This window comes from Archocentrus centrarchus, chromosome 3 (genome assembly GCF_007364275.1).
Source record: "Archocentrus centrarchus isolate MPI-CPG fArcCen1 chromosome 3, fArcCen1, whole genome shotgun sequence".
In the NCBI taxonomy this organism is placed as follows: Eukaryota; Metazoa; Chordata; class Actinopteri; order Cichliformes; family Cichlidae; genus Archocentrus; species Archocentrus centrarchus.
Window position 1 is genome coordinate 24,972,311 of NC_044348.1, and position 17,662 is coordinate 24,989,972.

At 39.5% G+C, this 17,662-nt stretch overlaps 1 protein-coding gene across 1 annotated transcript in view; it reads left to right on the top strand.

Annotated features, from left to right (window-relative positions):
- Nucleotides 1-17,662, top strand: part of LOC115777359 (RNA polymerase II elongation factor ELL2-like) — a 33,723-nt gene that overhangs the window by 9,498 nt on the left and 6,563 nt on the right. Inside the window, exons 3-7 of the mRNA XM_030725253.1 lie at nt 9,293-9,420; nt 11,496-11,659; nt 14,384-14,628; nt 16,957-17,081; nt 17,382-17,484. Coding sequence (XP_030581113.1) covers nt 9,293-9,420; nt 11,496-11,659; nt 14,384-14,628; nt 16,957-17,081; nt 17,382-17,484 — 765 coding nt within the window. The remainder of the gene's footprint in view (nt 1-9,292; nt 9,421-11,495; nt 11,660-14,383; nt 14,629-16,956; nt 17,082-17,381; nt 17,485-17,662) is intronic.

Below are 17,662 nucleotides of genomic sequence, written 5' to 3' on the forward strand. Positions count from 1 at the left end.
TCTTTAGGCTGCTTTCTGGTGTTTTTATTAAGCATCACAGAGAAAAGAATGCATGGGTCAGTGGTTTGTAGTAGTTGAAAAATGTTACTTTTATGTAGTGCCATACAAACCACCCTTAAACTGAAGCCACTGGACTACAACTCTGAAGTTTTATAGAACCCAACCAGCAGAAGTGTATGTGATGAAGCAAATTCCTGACTTTAGCTGCTCTTTAACCTCCCAGCTTCATAGTACAAAGTCTGTGTGCATCAAAATGCAAAATTGCACCTCCTCTAACAGCCACTTGAGTCTGGCTTCAGAAGTGTGTCAAACTCTGTAGACTCAAAATGCCCAACTGTACAGAATCAAAAAAGCATGTTTACAGCCTGGTTTAAAGAACACTTTTGCCTCTAAATCTTGCTGTATAGGAACATTTTTAATGAAATTATGTGACTAATGACTTGCTTCGTAGTAGAGACCATGCAAGGTTTGTGCTTCAGTTTTGGTAAATGAACTGTAGTGTTTTTTGTTTGTTTGTTTTTTTAAACTGAACTGGTTTTCTGCACTAATTAGCAGATATAAATCTGTATGTTACACCCATGCAGTTTGAGAATACAGCTTTGTAACCAAACCTGCTGATGTTGGTGTTTGCACTCCACACAAATCAAATAACTAAGACTTCAAAATATGGAGTACAAAACCAGTGAGTGCCATCACAGTGGCCACGTATATCTTTTATACTGTCTATGGTCTAAACCACACAAAGCAAGTAGTTTGAATCCTTTTGAAGTGGATTATTTCCTGCTGTGTGCTATGTGCGAGATGTCTGTCTTCATTCTTCTTGTTTGTTTTCCCGTAGGACAAAGCTGAAAATATCATCTGCTGTCTCAGTATCCCAAACTATTTTGCCCCAAAACATATTGCTATGTTGTGTTGCGTTATGCAAAGTCACAGGAATCTTATCAATTTAAGTATTGCTGGGATTGACAATGTGTACATGAAGTTGCATAAAGTCCATTTATAATGAGATAGTGAGCGTTTAGGGTTGACTGTGTTCTCACCCGTGTGTGAGAATTTAAAGAAACAATACTCTACAGCAACAAGTTGTAACTTGTGTGTGGGCGTAAATTTGGTGCAAATTTTCATGTAAAGATAAAATCAGATAGTCCTATATGTACCTGTATTTGTTTGTTTTGGTTTTTAATGTGGGGGTGGGGGGGGTGTTGCACAGAGCTAAGAAACCTGGGGAATTACAAGCAAAGACTCACCAAACCTTAAAGTGCTGTTGCTGCAGTGTACCCTCATAAGCCTGTGTGGTGAAAAGTTGAAATGTCTGCATGTTTTTTCATCCTAATATGCAACATGATAAATATGGAAAGATTATGATTAAAACTGTTAAAGGCCTGAGGGGAATGGATTTGTTTTCACAACAGAGGGAGTGACCTGCTCTTGTTTTGTTTTGTTAGAAAAAAAAAAAAAAAAGGAACTAGCATTTAAGTGAACACTAGAATTAAAATCGGTACTCATTTATCACTGTGTGGCAGCGTGGGGTTTTCTTTGGTCGGTATTTGATGGTGTGGTCTGATCGCACAGATGTCTACGTTTAATTAGGAGGGTTTAGCTTGGCTGCACATTTTAGGACAGGACGAATGGCACCTTTTACTGATTAAACCCGACCACATTTAAAATGTTGAACAATTAGAATGAAGTTTTCGCCATGTTAACATCTGCGCGATTTTTATGTGCACTGACAAAATCTGCATATTGAGGAATCTGAGTCCGACAGAAACAAGAAAACAGATAAAACCGAAAAGCACAAAGGGGGGAAAAAAAAGGTGAGATCTGTGGCAAAAATGAGAGGGAGATTGATGGAGGCAGACTGACAGATGGACACAGCACCACAGACACAATTTAGCAGACACATAATATTTGGGAATTAGTCAAAAGACAGAAACCGGAACAAGGCTGTCCAAGTTGTCTAATTTACGATAAATGAAGGATGAGAGAGACAGAAGTCAGTTCACGGATGGGACCAGCGCCTCATTTTGGGTTAAAAGTAACATCTCTTCTTCTTGTTTTGCCTTTTTACCTTTTTGAAGCCTCTTTGGTTGCTAAGCATTACTGAGGTGGTAAGTGCCTTTCAAAGCTATTTTTATTACAACAATGCCTTAAGAATACTTGTATGATCACCTAACCATCCTGGTTAGTTGTACTTTTTGTTAATCCAGTTTTCTTTTTGTCTCATTTAAAAATCACAAAGATCAGAAGTTACCCCACAGATTCTTTGAATATTTCACTTCAAAGGAAGACAATAAATATTTCATTATTCATGGTCAGTTGAACTCTTAAAGTGTCCAGTCCTTTTGTATGAGTGCCTCTCTGGTTTTGATTTACATTGTGTGTCTCAAGAGAATACACTTGGCTTTGGTGCAGGCTGGGAAGGAGAGTGCTTGTTGTAGTTAGCACAGTGGGGCTCTAGAAGTCTGCCTGTGGAGCAGCCAGCTACTGCTCCTACGTGCACTGCGTGACAGGGCATTTGCGACAGCTGGATTCCTGTGACGGCATGCAGCACAATCCTTACACAACAGTCTATAAATTATTAAAAGTTATTATGAAAATATCCTGTAGTGAACCCCTCACTGACAAAGCAGCAGCCTTGTATTAAAAAGTGTTTTTTCTTGGTAATTTAAGACCTAATTTCCACCCGGAAGTGCTTTACATTTGCAAACTTGGATGTGTGAACTCAACTGTAGGCTGGCAAAAACTTATGCCGCTAAAAATAAAAGTTGGTGTGCAGATTTTAAGTTTTCTTTAAATAACACCAGTATAATTTCATCTATCCTCCAAAGTGTCCAGCTTAGTCTGCTGCTGTCTTATACCTCCTACCAAAGGCTTATCGGGCTTCATGTCAGATTACATTGGAAGTTGGCTTTGGTGGCTTTGGAAGTTATATTCAAATCAAGCAGCAGGCCTCTTCCCCATCTGTCTGAACTGTTATAGCTAACTCGCATGAGCCCCATTTGTATGTTAATTTTGGGTTTTTGTTATGTAATCACACAAAGTTTTCTATCAATGAAATATATTTAAGGAGTGAAACGACCAACTAGGCCGTGTGATGGTTAGTGCTGTCGTCTCACAGCAGGAGGATCCCGAGTTTGAATCCACCTGGGGCCTTTCTGTGTGGCGTTTGCATGTTCTCCCTTTGCCTGCATGGGCTCTCTCCAGGTACTCCAGCTTCCTCTCACAGTCCAAAGACATGCATATTAGGTGATTCTAAATCAGCTGTAGGTGTGAATGGTTGTCTTTATCTGCTGGCCCTGTGATGGAGTGGCCAGCTGTTCAGGGAGTAGCCTGCTTTTTGCCCTGTGACAGCTGGGCCCCCTCACAACCCTGAATTGGATAAGCGGAAGAGGATGGATGGAGCAAGACTCAAGAATGTTAGATTACTATATATGGAAATTCATCCATCCTCTTCCGCTTATCCTGTTCAGGGGCGCAGGGGAGCCTATCCCAGCTAACATGGGGCGAGAGGCAGGGTACACCCTGTACAGGTCGCCAGCCTGTCAACAGGGCCAACGCAGAGAGACAGACAACCATTCACACTCACACCTATGGGCAATTTAGAGTGACCAATTAACCTAACCCCAGTAACTGCATGTCTTTGGACTGTGGGAGAAAACTGGAGGAAACCCATGCAGACACGGGGAGACACAGAGAGAGAGAGGCCTGGGCCAAGGTGGAATCAAACCCATACCTTCTAGATGTCATTCCAGCTGTGAGGCAGCAGTGCAAACCACCACGCCACCGTGCTGCCTGGACTATTTGTCCACTGAAATAATTAAGATTACTGACGGCACTGTACAGGAAATACTTCTTGATACACAATACAACAACTGCTTAATACAAAAAAAAGCAAACTTGCCAAGACCTCAAACAGTAAAACAGGAAGGAGGGATACAGAGAAGCCAGCCAGACTGGAAACAGACAACCTGAGCATCACCTGGAACAGCCAGTAACTGAGTTGGTAAAGTTTTTGAAATTTGATTAGGTAGATCAGTTTATTAAGAGAGGGGAAATTAATTTGCAACAGGTTATCAGATCATGGCAGTAACTTGCATGCCAGCTGGTTAAGGTGATGATCAGGATGCTGTAATGTATCTGAAGGTGACTGGTTCAATTTCAGGTTGTTTAGGCAGGTTGCACTGGGTTGGCGATAGCAGGGTGGACAGAGTGTTCTCTACAGGTTGAGAAAGTAACTTAAAATGGTGATTTATTTATTTATTTTTTTTTTTTTTTTTTAAGGGGTTTTGCATGCCAATTAGCCAGAAGGGGGTTTACGTCAACCAGCAGTATAACGTAACCTACATAAATGTCTGACATTACCAGCGTTCATGCTTTTGTGTGATGTTTTATATGTTAACTTGTAGTCGTGTGTGTGTGTGTGTGTGTGTGTGTGTTTGTGTGTTTGTTTTAATTATAAAATGTGGGGGACTTTATCCCTAATATATCCCCATGTAGTTGTCAGTTTTGTTTTTTTTTTTTTTTAATTTTCAGAGACAAACATGTGTCTGTCAGTTTTTCCTCGTTCACATCCATTCTGATAAGTTCACAGCCCCCCCCCCCCCCCCCCCCCACACACACACACACACACACACACACACACACACACACACACACACCCACACCTAATACTTTCTCAGCCTTTTCATCTGAAACATAAGGTCTTGTTTAATGGCTGCTTCTCTGGTTTTGTAGCTCGAGTGGAATTACTGTTTGAAATAATTTGTAGGTGTAAAATGGTTCAGACTGACAGAAATGAGCAAAGTGTTAGTGATTGCAGTGACATCCGTATGTGTATCACCCTTTTTATTTATATACCTAATGTGGAGGTTGAAATTACGACACTTTAAAATTTGTTTAGGTAGTTACGCGCTGATTTATTTTATTTTTTAAAGAAAATACAGGCAACATGTTGTGAAACGTTAACAGAAATGTCTCATGGTGGTGAAAAATGCTTTTGTTCCTCTCCCCTGTGTAATCAACATGGTTTTTGTACTTCATTCTCTTATAAACATAACACAAACGTGCAGTCCAGCAAAGGATGTATTAAAAACACAACTTTTTTCAGGAACTGAGATCCACCTGTGCACCAACATATAAACTGCTCTGTCCCATCAGGGTTCAGCTAAATATAGGTTGTATAAATTCCTGTGATGAAAGCCTGCGAGTAGAGACATGTGCAGCAGGCTGATAAGAAAAGAGACGCAACGTCTGTTCTTTGTTGCAGTCTTGCAAAACATCTGAGGTGACTTAAAAACAAATACAGAAGTAAAGGGGCCACCCATTTGAATGTGAGCAGATCAGAATTCACTATAAGATTAGTTTAGTTCAGATTCACTATCTGTGAAACTGTCATTTCACTTAAAACATGGCATATGGTGTCTTTATTCTAAATAAGTAGACTTTTAATTTGGACAGCAGTTGGGACATAAATTTGGAAGACTCTTCTAGAAAACAATAGTATAACTGTTTGACGTTTAAGTTCTACCAACTCCTCACCTTCAACCCTTCACATTAGATTTTATTGTGCTTTTTTAATTTATCCAAAATGCACTCCAGCATGTATATCTCTGCACATAAAGGAGGCAGTAGAAACTATTGTCCCCCCAGTTGAAGCATAAGGGAGTTGAGCCATTGTTGACTCAATGGAAGCTTTAAATTAAACACACAGGCAATTAATATCAGAGCAGCGGGGGAAAGGTAACCAGAAAAATGGTAGAGATACCATCCTGACCATAAATTATGCCCATGGTGTGTATTTATGTGTGGCTGCAGTATGCACCATTATGTAATGGAACATGTATTCTAGCACAAACAGTATTCCTGCACTATTATTAATAAACCAAAAAGAGCTTACACTTCACTTTACATTAGCACTGGCAAAAGGAATTGCCAGTGCTAATGTAAGTAATCTAAGTATGGCAGTTTGCAGACTGACACACTTTTTAGTGACATTTAAAAAACAAATTGATCATGAATGTGATAAAGAAATGTTTCTTAATATTTTTATGGGAAATGTTTGACATCTATTAAACCAAACCATACTCATTTTTAATGTAATTTTTTTTCTCTTTTAAATGATCCGTAAATTAGTAATTTCAGGGCCCCCCTTGATAGTCCACAGAATGGTGTTTTTTAAAGATAAAGCACTCTTTACCCCACCCAAATAAATATAAACATTGGCTGCTTCATTTGGTTCACCTTACCATTACAGGGTTCAGAACTGCCTTGTATGTGGCATAGATTCAATGAGATGCTGGAAACATTACTAGATTTTGGTACATTTTGACATGATAGTATCAGATTTGTCAGCTGCATATATATGATGTGAATCTTCCATTCCACAACATCCCAAAGCTGCTGGGGTGGATTGAGATCTGGGGACTGTGGAGGCCAGTTGAGTACAATGAACTTGTCATGTTCAAGAGCCCAGTTTGAGATGATCTGACCTTTGTGACATGGTGTGATGGGTAATCTGTGGTCATAAAGAGATGGACATGGTCAGCAACAATACTCTGGTAGACTGTGGAGTTTAAAACCTTGCTGATACTAAAGGGCCCAAAGTGTGCCAAGAAAACATCTTTGACCCCATTATCCCATGACCAGTCAGAGCCATTGAGGCAGGATTGATCCATGCTTTCATTTTATTTACATCAAATTCCTACCATCTGAATGTTGCTTGTCTAATTTTGGTGGGCTAATCAAATTGTAGGCTTAGTTTTCTGTTCTTAGCTGACAGGAGTAGCACCCAGTGTGGCCTTGTGCTGCTGTAGCCCATTTGCTTCAAGGTTCAACATGTTCTGTGTTCAGAGATGCTCTTCTGTATATCTTGGGATGCAGAAGAGCATCTCTGAACACCAAAATGAAAACGGTAACTGTGCCACATTCAAAGTCACTTAAGCTTTCTTCCCCATTCTGATTCTTGCGTTGTCCCACTTTTTACATTATTAATGTAAAAGTTATAATTACAGTAATTTATAAAAGGACATGTATACAATACATAGGTTCTATTTTAGAGTCACTTTTTTTTTTTTTTTTTTTTTTTTAAATTTGAGCCACATTCAACTTAAATAACTTAGATACAACGTTCAGTGGTATGTTTGCACTGTTCAGCGCTCAGGCCCAGCCTGAGCATCTGTGTCACGTCCACACTTGGAGCTGGAAAAATCTGAGCAGCGACTGCACATTGTGTTCTGAATGAGAGCAGAGTTGTATAGCAAGGGGACAGAAAAGGAGAAAGCAGAGGAAATAACTGCACTTTAAGCTGCTTCCCAACCCAAAAAGACGCCACAGCTGCCAGCAGCATGAAGAATGGGCTCATATGAAACTGCTGATCCCCTTGCCCGCTGTTAGGAGGCAGTGCAGAATACTTCTGACAGTGTGGATGTCTTCTGAACTCTGAGGTTCAACTCAGTCACTGCATTTCCTGTAGCTTATGAAGTGGCCTTTACCACCACCCCCCACCACCCCAAAAACTCTTCCAGTGCTGCAAATTTCCCATAAATGAAAGTAAATATTTCAGGATTTTGCTCACAGAACTACAATTACATCTTTTTCTGTGGTCAAATCAATGTTGATCCTAACTTTTTCTCATGCTCATTTTTCCAAATCTGTTATTATGTGTGTGTGTGTGTGTGTGTGTGTGTGTGTGTGTGTGTGTGTGTATCGGTCTGCCCTGGAGGTTGCAGCCTTGGCTCTGCTGCGCTCCACTGAGTCTGCCAGGAGATCTCATGGACGCCTCAGTGGAGCGGACTCTTAAAAACACTGCTTACCCAAGGAGATTTATTTAAAGTTACAGAGCAGTACAAAGTGTCTAACCTCAGAGTGTGTGTGTGTATTTTATTCATGGTATTTACACATGCATGCTGTGTTGAGATGCTATGAAAACAAAAACGGAGCAAGTGACATTTCAGTGTTCTTTCTAAAAAAGGTGTCCACATATATGTGGACTATTTGCTGTAGTCCATATATTTTATTGACAAACAGCTGTACTTTTTTTTTTGTTGTTCTGGTTGTTTGTGTTTTTTGTGGTTTTTTTTGTTTAGGACAGCAAACAGTCCAGAGGTGGTAATGACATTTACAAAAATGAAGGGCTTAGTGGGGAAAAGTGTGTAAATTCAATGAAAGACAGACTTAAATGCCTCTTGGACTCATGACCCACATCAAACAGGAAGTCCATCATTTTGATTTACCTGAATCCCCCCCCCCTTCGGGCATCTGTTAGGATACCTCTTGGGCACCTCCCTTTGGAGGTTTTCACTTAGCCCCTGCAAAGAGAAGATAAGTTATAATACACTAAAACCTGAAAACTCTTCACTGCAATCTTTTTATGTTTTATTTCTCCTCTTTTTTTTTTTTTTTTGTGTTGAACTCCACTGTTTCCTTTCCTGTTGAAGCCGTGCATATCTGTTTGTGCTGAGCAGCCAGTGTACAGTAGGTTTTAGATCCTTTTCACTTCTGAAAACAATTGCACAACTGAACGAGTAAGCTAAAACGTGCTATAAAGTTGCTGATTCAAGTGATAATTCTCTGACTGAACTTGAGGAACCTGTTCACTTTGACATTTGGTATCTTCACCTGCTATTAAGATTGGTTAGATCTTAACATTTTAAAAGACCCGAGGCCCCTTGGTTGCATATTGTTAGCCCCTCTGGAAATGAAATAAGTCTCACTATGCTTTTTGTCCATTTAACAACATGCTGTTGGATGAAATTGCTACATTTAGTAGATACTGGCAAGCCATTTGGGGGCTGAACTATTCATTTTTATAATTAAGTGCATTAGTATGATATTTGTGGCAACCTGTTGTGAAAATAAAAACTTCACTGATTTATGCTGATTGCAAAAACCTTGACTTTGGATGGCCCAGTGTTCTTGGCTTAAATGCATCTGGCTTCAGCTTGCCTGAAATTCTGCTGAGTACATAATTGCTTTTCCCTGCAATAAGTTGACAGTTTGAAATATGATAAAAGACGCATAATCTCTTAGGAAAATGATAAGTTAAAGCAACTAGCTGGCAGTCAAATGTAACAATAAAACCGTTCTTTTACTTCACATGGTAATGCACTCACACAATATTTATATAACCTGTTTTAAGGACAAAATCGGCTGGCAGAAAAACCTGGAATATGTGTTGCACATCATTGTGTGGGTGCATTTAACAGTCTTATGCCACTTTGTCATTCATTTGCCTTTGTTATTGTTTGCATTTACTGAACTGAGCTCTTCTGTTTTTCCTTGGTTTTCTTCACAGTACATCAAGATCCCAGCTCCCACATCAGAGTCACCTTCTGCTCTTCGTGTCTTCTCTTTTTACTTATCCAGCGACAGCAAAGACCAGCCACAGGCCAGCTTTGACTGCATCCATCAGTATGTGTCAAGGTATGGAGTCAAGTACTATTAATGTAATTGAATCAAGGTCCAACTTTGAACACCATGGAAAGACTTTTGGCAAATATTTTCTGCAAAACCTGAATTCCTTGTTAAACTTTTAAATTTGGCTGTTCCTTGCTGGCTAAATATAGCCAGAAGTGCTCACTCCGTGTGCCTGACTGAATTTGCCAGAACAAACACACACACACACACACACAAAACCACACAACCAAGTGAACCACCTTTTTTAAAAAAAAAAAAAAAAAAAAAAGGCTGCTAACATTTATGTTGGTTATTGTCACTACCAGATTAATTTACAGGATCCAAATACCTGAAAGCACAAACTTGATACACAGGAAGAGACTAAAATTTTTAGTATACACTCACCAGACACTATTAGTTTCAACTGTTCATTAATGCAAATATTCAATCAGCAAAAGGCACGGCAGCAACTCAGTCGATTCAAGTATGTAGACGTGGTGAAGACGATCACTGAAGCTCAAACTGAGCAGCAGAATGGGGAAGAAAGGTGATTTAAGCACAACCATCTCTAAGGTTTACAGGCAATGGTCTGAAAAAGTGAAAATATCCAGTGAGTACCGGTTCTCTAGATGAAATCGCCTTGTTGAAACCAGAGGGTCAGAGGAGAATGGCCAGACTGATTCAAGCTGATAGGAAGGCAACACTAACCAGTCGTTACAACCAAGGAATGCAGAAGAGCATCTCTGAACCTACAGCACGTCAAACCTTGAAGCAGATGGGCTACAGGAGCAGAAGACCACACCAAGTGCCACTCTTATCAGTTTTGAACAGAAAACCAAGACTACTTGCATGGGCTCACCAGAATTGGACAATAGAAGATTAGAGAAACATTCAAATCAGGATCCATCTTGCCTTGTAGATCAGGCTGGTTAGGTGAAGGCCAACCCCAGATTTTTTTCTCAATTTGGGAGGAGCTTTATGAACTTCATGTTTTACCTCACTATGTTTGTGCTTGTTTTTTGTGCTGCATCCAGATTTCCTTGGAGTCAGGTAACTAGTTGCCTGCACAGTTGGCTACATGCTGTTGATGTACACACATTGTCTGAAGGCTGTAATGCAGAAACATCCCAAATGCAGCACAATCAGAAGAAAAGGCAGAGGGCAACGTCTCTGCAGAGAAGTACTCCACTACCCACTTCCAGTGGGTCATAAGTGGTGATAAAGAGGGTTTGCATATTGTTTTGTGAGAATTTTGACAAACATTTTGAGCTTCCAGATGTGTAAGTGGTTTGATCCTCTTGTAGTAGCACATGACCCCAGATGACAGTGTCTCCCTATGCTTACAAATCAGGAGAGACTGTTTGCTCCCAGCTTGTTGTACAGTCTATGGAGCAGTTGTAATTTCCTGTATATTTCTGGGCTGAGCCTCTCATTACTGAGAACTGTGATGCCTTATTTATGGAGTGGATATGCTTGGAAACTAAAGGTTATGCTTTGTTGCTGCCTCTTGGTGCCAGATGGCTAATTGTGGTCTGAACATTAACTAGTTTTGATTTCAATCGGTTGCTGTAGCCAGATAAAATAAGACTTTAGCTTGAGGGCAAAATCTTGTTCCCACTGCCCCCTGCAATTTTATTTATTTATTTATAAATATATATGAGGATAGAGTGAAGGACTGGCCAGTCCTTATATAATTGATCAAAAGTCACTTATATAATTGTGTAGTGAAAATGCCTTTTGAATTAGCAAAAAGCCTCTTTTTTTCCTTAATATAAAGAAAAAAGAATTTGGCAGCACAGTAAATCCCTGATTTATTTGCACCATTAATGGAGCCCAGGTTCATGTATTAAACTTTTTACTTTTGGGTGGTTCTTGTTTTGCAAGCATGCCAGCAGGAGCCAATTTAATCCTGGTGGTTTTCTACATGGTCTGCTTTGAACCAGAATATCTGGCTTTCTCACATCTAACAGACTGCAGAGCTACATCTAGCTTGTGACATAATGTACAGCAACCACAGTGTTATGTTTGTTTTTAAAAAACAAAAACAAACATTAAAAAACAGAAAGCAGTGAAATCCAACACATGGGTGTTTTATTTTGTAGTGACGGCCGAGAGCAGCTGGAAGGTCAAGGCAGCATCCAGGACAAGATCACCGTGTGTGCCACAGACGACTCCTACCAGATGACCCGTGAGAGGATGTCTCAGGTGGAGAAGGACAGCTGGAGCCGCTCTGCCATTGAGATCAAACCCGGAGCAACACATCCAAGTAAGATTAAGCACAAGGTTTCTGTGGCAGGAAAAAAGAAATAGAAGATGATACATCTGCAGATTTTCATGTGGAAGGGCCAAATGGTTTTATAGTTGGAGAGGGATCAGCAAATTGGATGTGGATACAAAAGAGGCCATATAAAAACAAAAATAGAAATATAATAGCACCAATAAAATGAAAAGGAATATTTGTCTTACTTGAAAATATTACTTTATTTATTGCTTAAAGCTGAAAACCAGATACATTCCTGTTTTTGATGTGTTGTGAAACCACATGTGTGGGCCATATATTTGGTTATATCAAGACAAAAGCTAAGCTCTGTCTCCAGTATTTAATGTTTGGTATTGTTCAAAGTCAAACAGTCTTTAAACTTCAATTTCAGAGGCAGTAGGCCAATATGAGATTCACTTCCAGGTCCCTACCATTTCTACTAAAAAGCGCAGCTATTGGGAGCATGTCTCTAAAACAAAGCTTATTGTTCAGTGCTGTCTGCATTGGACCTAGAAGTTGTTTAAAATTTGTAGCAATTGCTTGAATATTTTTTTTCCCACACTGTGAGGCCATAAATGTGTCTGGAAATGGTTCAGTTTTGTCTCATGCTGACTTTGAACATATCCTTAGGTCTTACTAATTAAAGACAGTTCAAAGCATATTAATCATGACCTGAAAACTACCTTCTTTCTCTTTTTTTTTTTTTCTCTTTTCTCTCCTGTTCTCCAACCTTTGCCGCTGTTATGCAATACTTTTTCTTGGCTCAGTCCTAGACCCCCATGTCAATGTTGAAGCTCCAGGGAAGCTGCAACTCTGGTTGGCTTAAACCAGATTAATTTTGCATGGATTGTGTAATGTCAGATCTTAAGGTGAACATGACAAAGCAGCATATACTGATAAAGCAGTAGCTACACTTAATTCAGCTTTCTGCCTGAGGAGGTTCTCAGAAACAGAGTTATGTTACAAAGAAAGCCAAAACCTATCAAGCACGTATCTGGCACACCATAAATCCCCACACAATAATTGACAAAATTCACTGTATTTTCATCATGATTAATGACTAGTAGAGGATTAATGACAGTGCATGAAGTTATCTGTTGGTACGGCTTACTTTTTTCTTTTCCTGTACCTTACCCCCCCACACACTGACCTGCAAAGCGCAGATTAACCCGTAATGGGATTAGCACAGAGAGACATAGCTTTCACTGCTCTATCATGACCCATCTGTCTTCACTAGAGATGTAAGCAATAATCAATGGCATGTTTACAGCTACCAACAAGTAACTGCAGGCCTGAACATGCATGTGATCTACAAATAGTTGATTTTTAGAAGATATTTTGAAGAATGTGTCTCATTAGTTTCACATGTTCCCACTGTTGAAAATGTAAAGACTTTTAAAATCAGTTTATTTTCTGTCACATCTCACTCCCTTTAAATTCGTTCAGACAACAAGACGTTTATTCATAGTTCTAGTAATTGTTGGAGGTGGTTTAATGGTCTCTTGGTTTCTCCCTATACCCTCCCTGCACGTGCTTCTGTTTGAGGTCTCTTCCTCTTAGAAGGGAGTCCCCCCCCAGTAATACAAGACATGGCTGCATTGCATTCTGGCTTTGATGCAGCCACTGAGACTGTGCTTGCAATACTGAATACACCACAGCACATTTCAGAAGTGTCCTAGAAGCAACCTTCTTAAAATAACAGGTCCACTACTACCCCCTCCCCCTTACAGAGTGGGTAGTAAAGATGACAGGAAGTCAAACAAAAGGAGGAGGAGGAGGATAGAGACTCTTGTCAATTTTAAAAATAAAATACCTCTTGCAGACTAAACTGCGATTTGTAGCCTTGCAAAGGATGGAACAAAATTGCACCGGAGACATGACATGAAAGACGTGCACCTGGTGTATTCCCAAGCTGATATTGTGGGGTCTTTACCTTACGGTATAAAGTGCCTTCAGACAGCTGTTTAATATAGCTGTTTTATATACACCAAATTTAATTACTGCAGCTACTGGAGGGCACTGATGTTCTACTACATCAGTGCCCTCCATTTTTACCTTCTAATATACAGTATGTACTTTACCAGCATTAGAAGAACTTGGAGCAATGTCAGTCGTTATGATATTGGAAATCCAACGTGATTTGATTTATTAGAGTGAAATCGAAAAGTTTGGGCTTTCAATTATTGTGAAATTGATTAAAGGCATCCACCACACAGCAAAACAATGTCAATGTCAAGGAAAACCCTGAAACAGGATTACAAGAAAATAAAGGGACTTTGAATTCAAGTAATAACCAACCAGCAGCCAGGAATGCAAAGATTCTGTAAGTGGTATGAATCCAAACAGACAAAAGGGAAAGGAAGGTATGAACTTCTCAGAGGAGCTCTTCGGGTAATCAAAACAAAAGCCTCTTTTTGTTGGTCGAAAAGAGGCTTTTGATTTTCCATCTACAGCAAAAATGTGAAATGGCCTGGTTTTGTTTTTTTTGTGAGTTCCCTTCTCGGGGCTTACAAATTTGTTCTAATTGGTGTTGATTTGATTTATTTTGGATTCCTGACATACTTGGAGAAGAATGTGTTATAAGATGTGTAGCAACGCCAATTTATATTGATTACACACACTGTCCCCCTGACATAATGTATGTAGTTTTGGAGAAAATGTCATCCAGAACAATCAGTCTGACCAGTGAGTCACTGTAGATATTATTCTTGTTTTGTTTTTTTTATTCAGATAAATGTGTCAAGTACCAGAAGAGGCCAGTTTCTCTCTCTGCCTCAGACAGCAGCTTCTCTAAGTACTCTATCAGTAACCGGAGGAATAGCAGTATGGCACCCTCAATGCAGAAGCCCCTGAAGGACCGCATCATCCACCTGCTTGCTCTCAAACCATACAGGAAACCAGAGCTCCTGCTGTGGCTGGAAAGAGAGAGAGCCAGCCCCAAAGACAAGGCCGAGCTGGGTGCTGTACTGGAAGAGGTACTTAGAAACAGTGTGTTTGTAGAGGAACTGGTCTTTGCATGCAATTTTGTACATAGACTGTATAAATAAAAGATGGACATAGCCACTACAATGGCACCATACTAGTTTTCTGGATCCAAAATGGCTTCCTTGGTAAGTAAGCTGCATCCAATACCTGGTGCACTCGAACAGATACAATTAGTACTACCATACCAATAAATTACCAGAAGTTTACTCACCATAACTGAAGCATAAACTTCTGATGGTGTGTATCACACATAAAGCCATACTGTTTGTCGTATAATTCCAATGAAATGCTCTAAAAGGCTAATGTCACAAGCACAGTTAAGAGGTCCAGTTTAGTGATTCTGGTTAGCGGAGGCAGAGTTTAAATTTTTATTTTACCTGGTAAAATATTTTAGAACCAGTACTCCTTTACAAACATGACCTGGCCAAGAGGCCCCAGTAGAAATGGGTCCATGACACACAGTTGCACATAAACATGCTCACTACAAGATCTTTACTAGCCATTTGATATTTCCATCTTTTATATACAGTCAGTGTCTTTTACTCAGTTATCATGCTCCTGAAAATACATAACTCCTACATATAAGTAAGTAAATAAAATCTCTAGTATTTTTGTTTTGTTTTCTGATGGTGTAAACATGTTTGCAGCACTTACTGCTTAACAGAACACGTCATGCATAAATTACTTGCTGAACATTCTTAAACACATGTAAATATCATTTTAGAAGTCACCTTTGTGTATGCCCATACATTTGACCTACAGGTTTGCCTATTATACCAAGATAACAGTCCAACATCCAGTCATGCAGATGTGCTTTGACTGGCCCTGTCAGCTGGACACTGTATATAATCACTGTCTCACATTCAACTAGTATCACATTGTAAAACAACAACATGACAGCTCCAAAGTGTCTTTAAAGACATCTGTTTGAGTTTGTGCTGAGGAAGACCAGGACCAGTTGTGCTTTAATTGAAGTCGGGATCTAATTTAGAAAAGTTAATTTTGCATTCCTGTTTACATTTTTGAGTTATTAAGTGATGTATATTTGTATTTTCCAGCCCTCCTTGTGTGTGTATGCATGTTTTTTTGTTTTTGTTTTGGGGTTTTTTTGGTGCCACTGCATGAGAGTAATTAAGTCATGCTGTAATTGTCTCTTCAGAGATTGTTTGCTATTGGGCAGGCTCTTCTGTCTGGAGCCCTGGCTGAGACAGACAGATGTCTTGAGAGAGAGAGAGAGAGGCAATGTGAGGGGAAAATGTCTGGCACTCGGATGGGAACATAATCACAGAGAAAGTGGTTTTGCTTTTTAGGAATGTGGATTTTTCAGGTTTAGCACATAATGGATTTCAGGTAGTGGCAGCCTTTGTGTTTTTAGTTTCTGACTAGTCCTTTAATTTCTTTTTCTATCATTTCACATTTGAAATGACGGAGCAAGTTTGCAACAAGCTCCACTTGTTGACAAAATAGGAGCCGGAATGTGACATTGATATTGACTGATGCTGTAGATGTAAAGGTATTTTTAAAAATAAAGAGAGGGGCTTAATATATTTCAACACGTGGATATAGTTGTGCATTCAGATGAACACTCCTTTTAATAAATCAATCACCTCCTGAGTAACCATTAAAAAGAATGCAGGTCTGTGGTACCAACATCCAATCATGTGCATACCATGGTGCCCTCTGTCACTACAGTGGGCATGTCTGAATGACAGAATGCTGTCACCATAACAGATTGAAGGCAGTGATATTGTGTACTCCATCTTTACAAAGGTCTAAAGCGATCTATACTCATAAGTACAGCTAAATGACAGCAAAGAACAAGAAAGACTAAGACAAATGTGTACACTACATCACTCTGAGATGGGGTGTTCATGTTTATAATGCTGATCAGATGAAAGAAGGGAGTTAAAGGACAAATCCTGGTCAAAAATGGCTCCAAGCTTCCTAACAGTAATGCTAGAAACAAGGCAGTTTCTTCCAGAGTCAGTATCTGACTGAGACTTTTTGGGTCATATGCAGTGACTTCAGTTTTGTCTTAATTTAGAAATAGAAATGTATGTGTCATCCAGGCCAAATAACCTCCTATTCTGTACTTGCTGAGCACTGAATGGCAAATTTGATGACTAACTGAACATATTGGAACATTTAACTGCTAAAGAGGCAGAGATTTTTGTTGGGAGCTCATAGAGATCAAAAACTGAGCTAAAAGACAGTAAATGTCAGAATAAAATTCACCACTTCACCAGAATAAAGCTGGCTTTTTTTTTCTAACTTTATTAGTAATTTCAATTAACATTATGTGTTGTTTGGTATTTCAGGTGGCCAAATTGAACCCCAAAGACAGCAGCTATTCATTGAGGGATGACTTCTACAGGCAGGTGCAGAGAGACTGGCCAGGCTACAGCGAGGAGGAGAGGCAGCTTGTCAGCCGGCTGCTTGCTCGGTGGGTTAGAGGCAGGGGGTCCCATATGGATGCAAGTTAACCATCAGATCTGCTCTCTCATAAAACAGCTTGTTTTGTTGCAACATGGTTGTACATAAGTGCTTCTTCACGTTTGTGTGTGGTGTATTTTCGTTTTTTTATTTTTTTTTTGTTTTTTTTTTTTTTTGCTCTAACTGCTAGTTGGAGAATCTTTTTCACCTTTTAAGCTCAGCTTTCAACTAGTAAAGTTGAAAGTTTATGAAATCCACACAGGTGCAATCTTTGTATCTGATTGCTTTGTTCCCTATCTCTGTTTAACAGGAAGTTGCAGCCACATATCGGCAACCAGTCGCGAAATCCCCAAGCAAACATGTCAGTACTGAGGACCTCAGAGGATCAAAGCATAGCAAAAAATCCTCCAGTGGTAAATAGCCGTATTGTTTTTCAGTAACTTTTGAATATGTGTGAAAGTGGCTGATATGGTTCTAAAGTGGTGCTCCTTTGTTACATCAGTGTAAATTTTCATTTGAATGATTGCCTTCTATTTTTAACTTTGTTGTCTGGAATTATAATTCACTAATGTTTTTTGTATGAAAATGTCT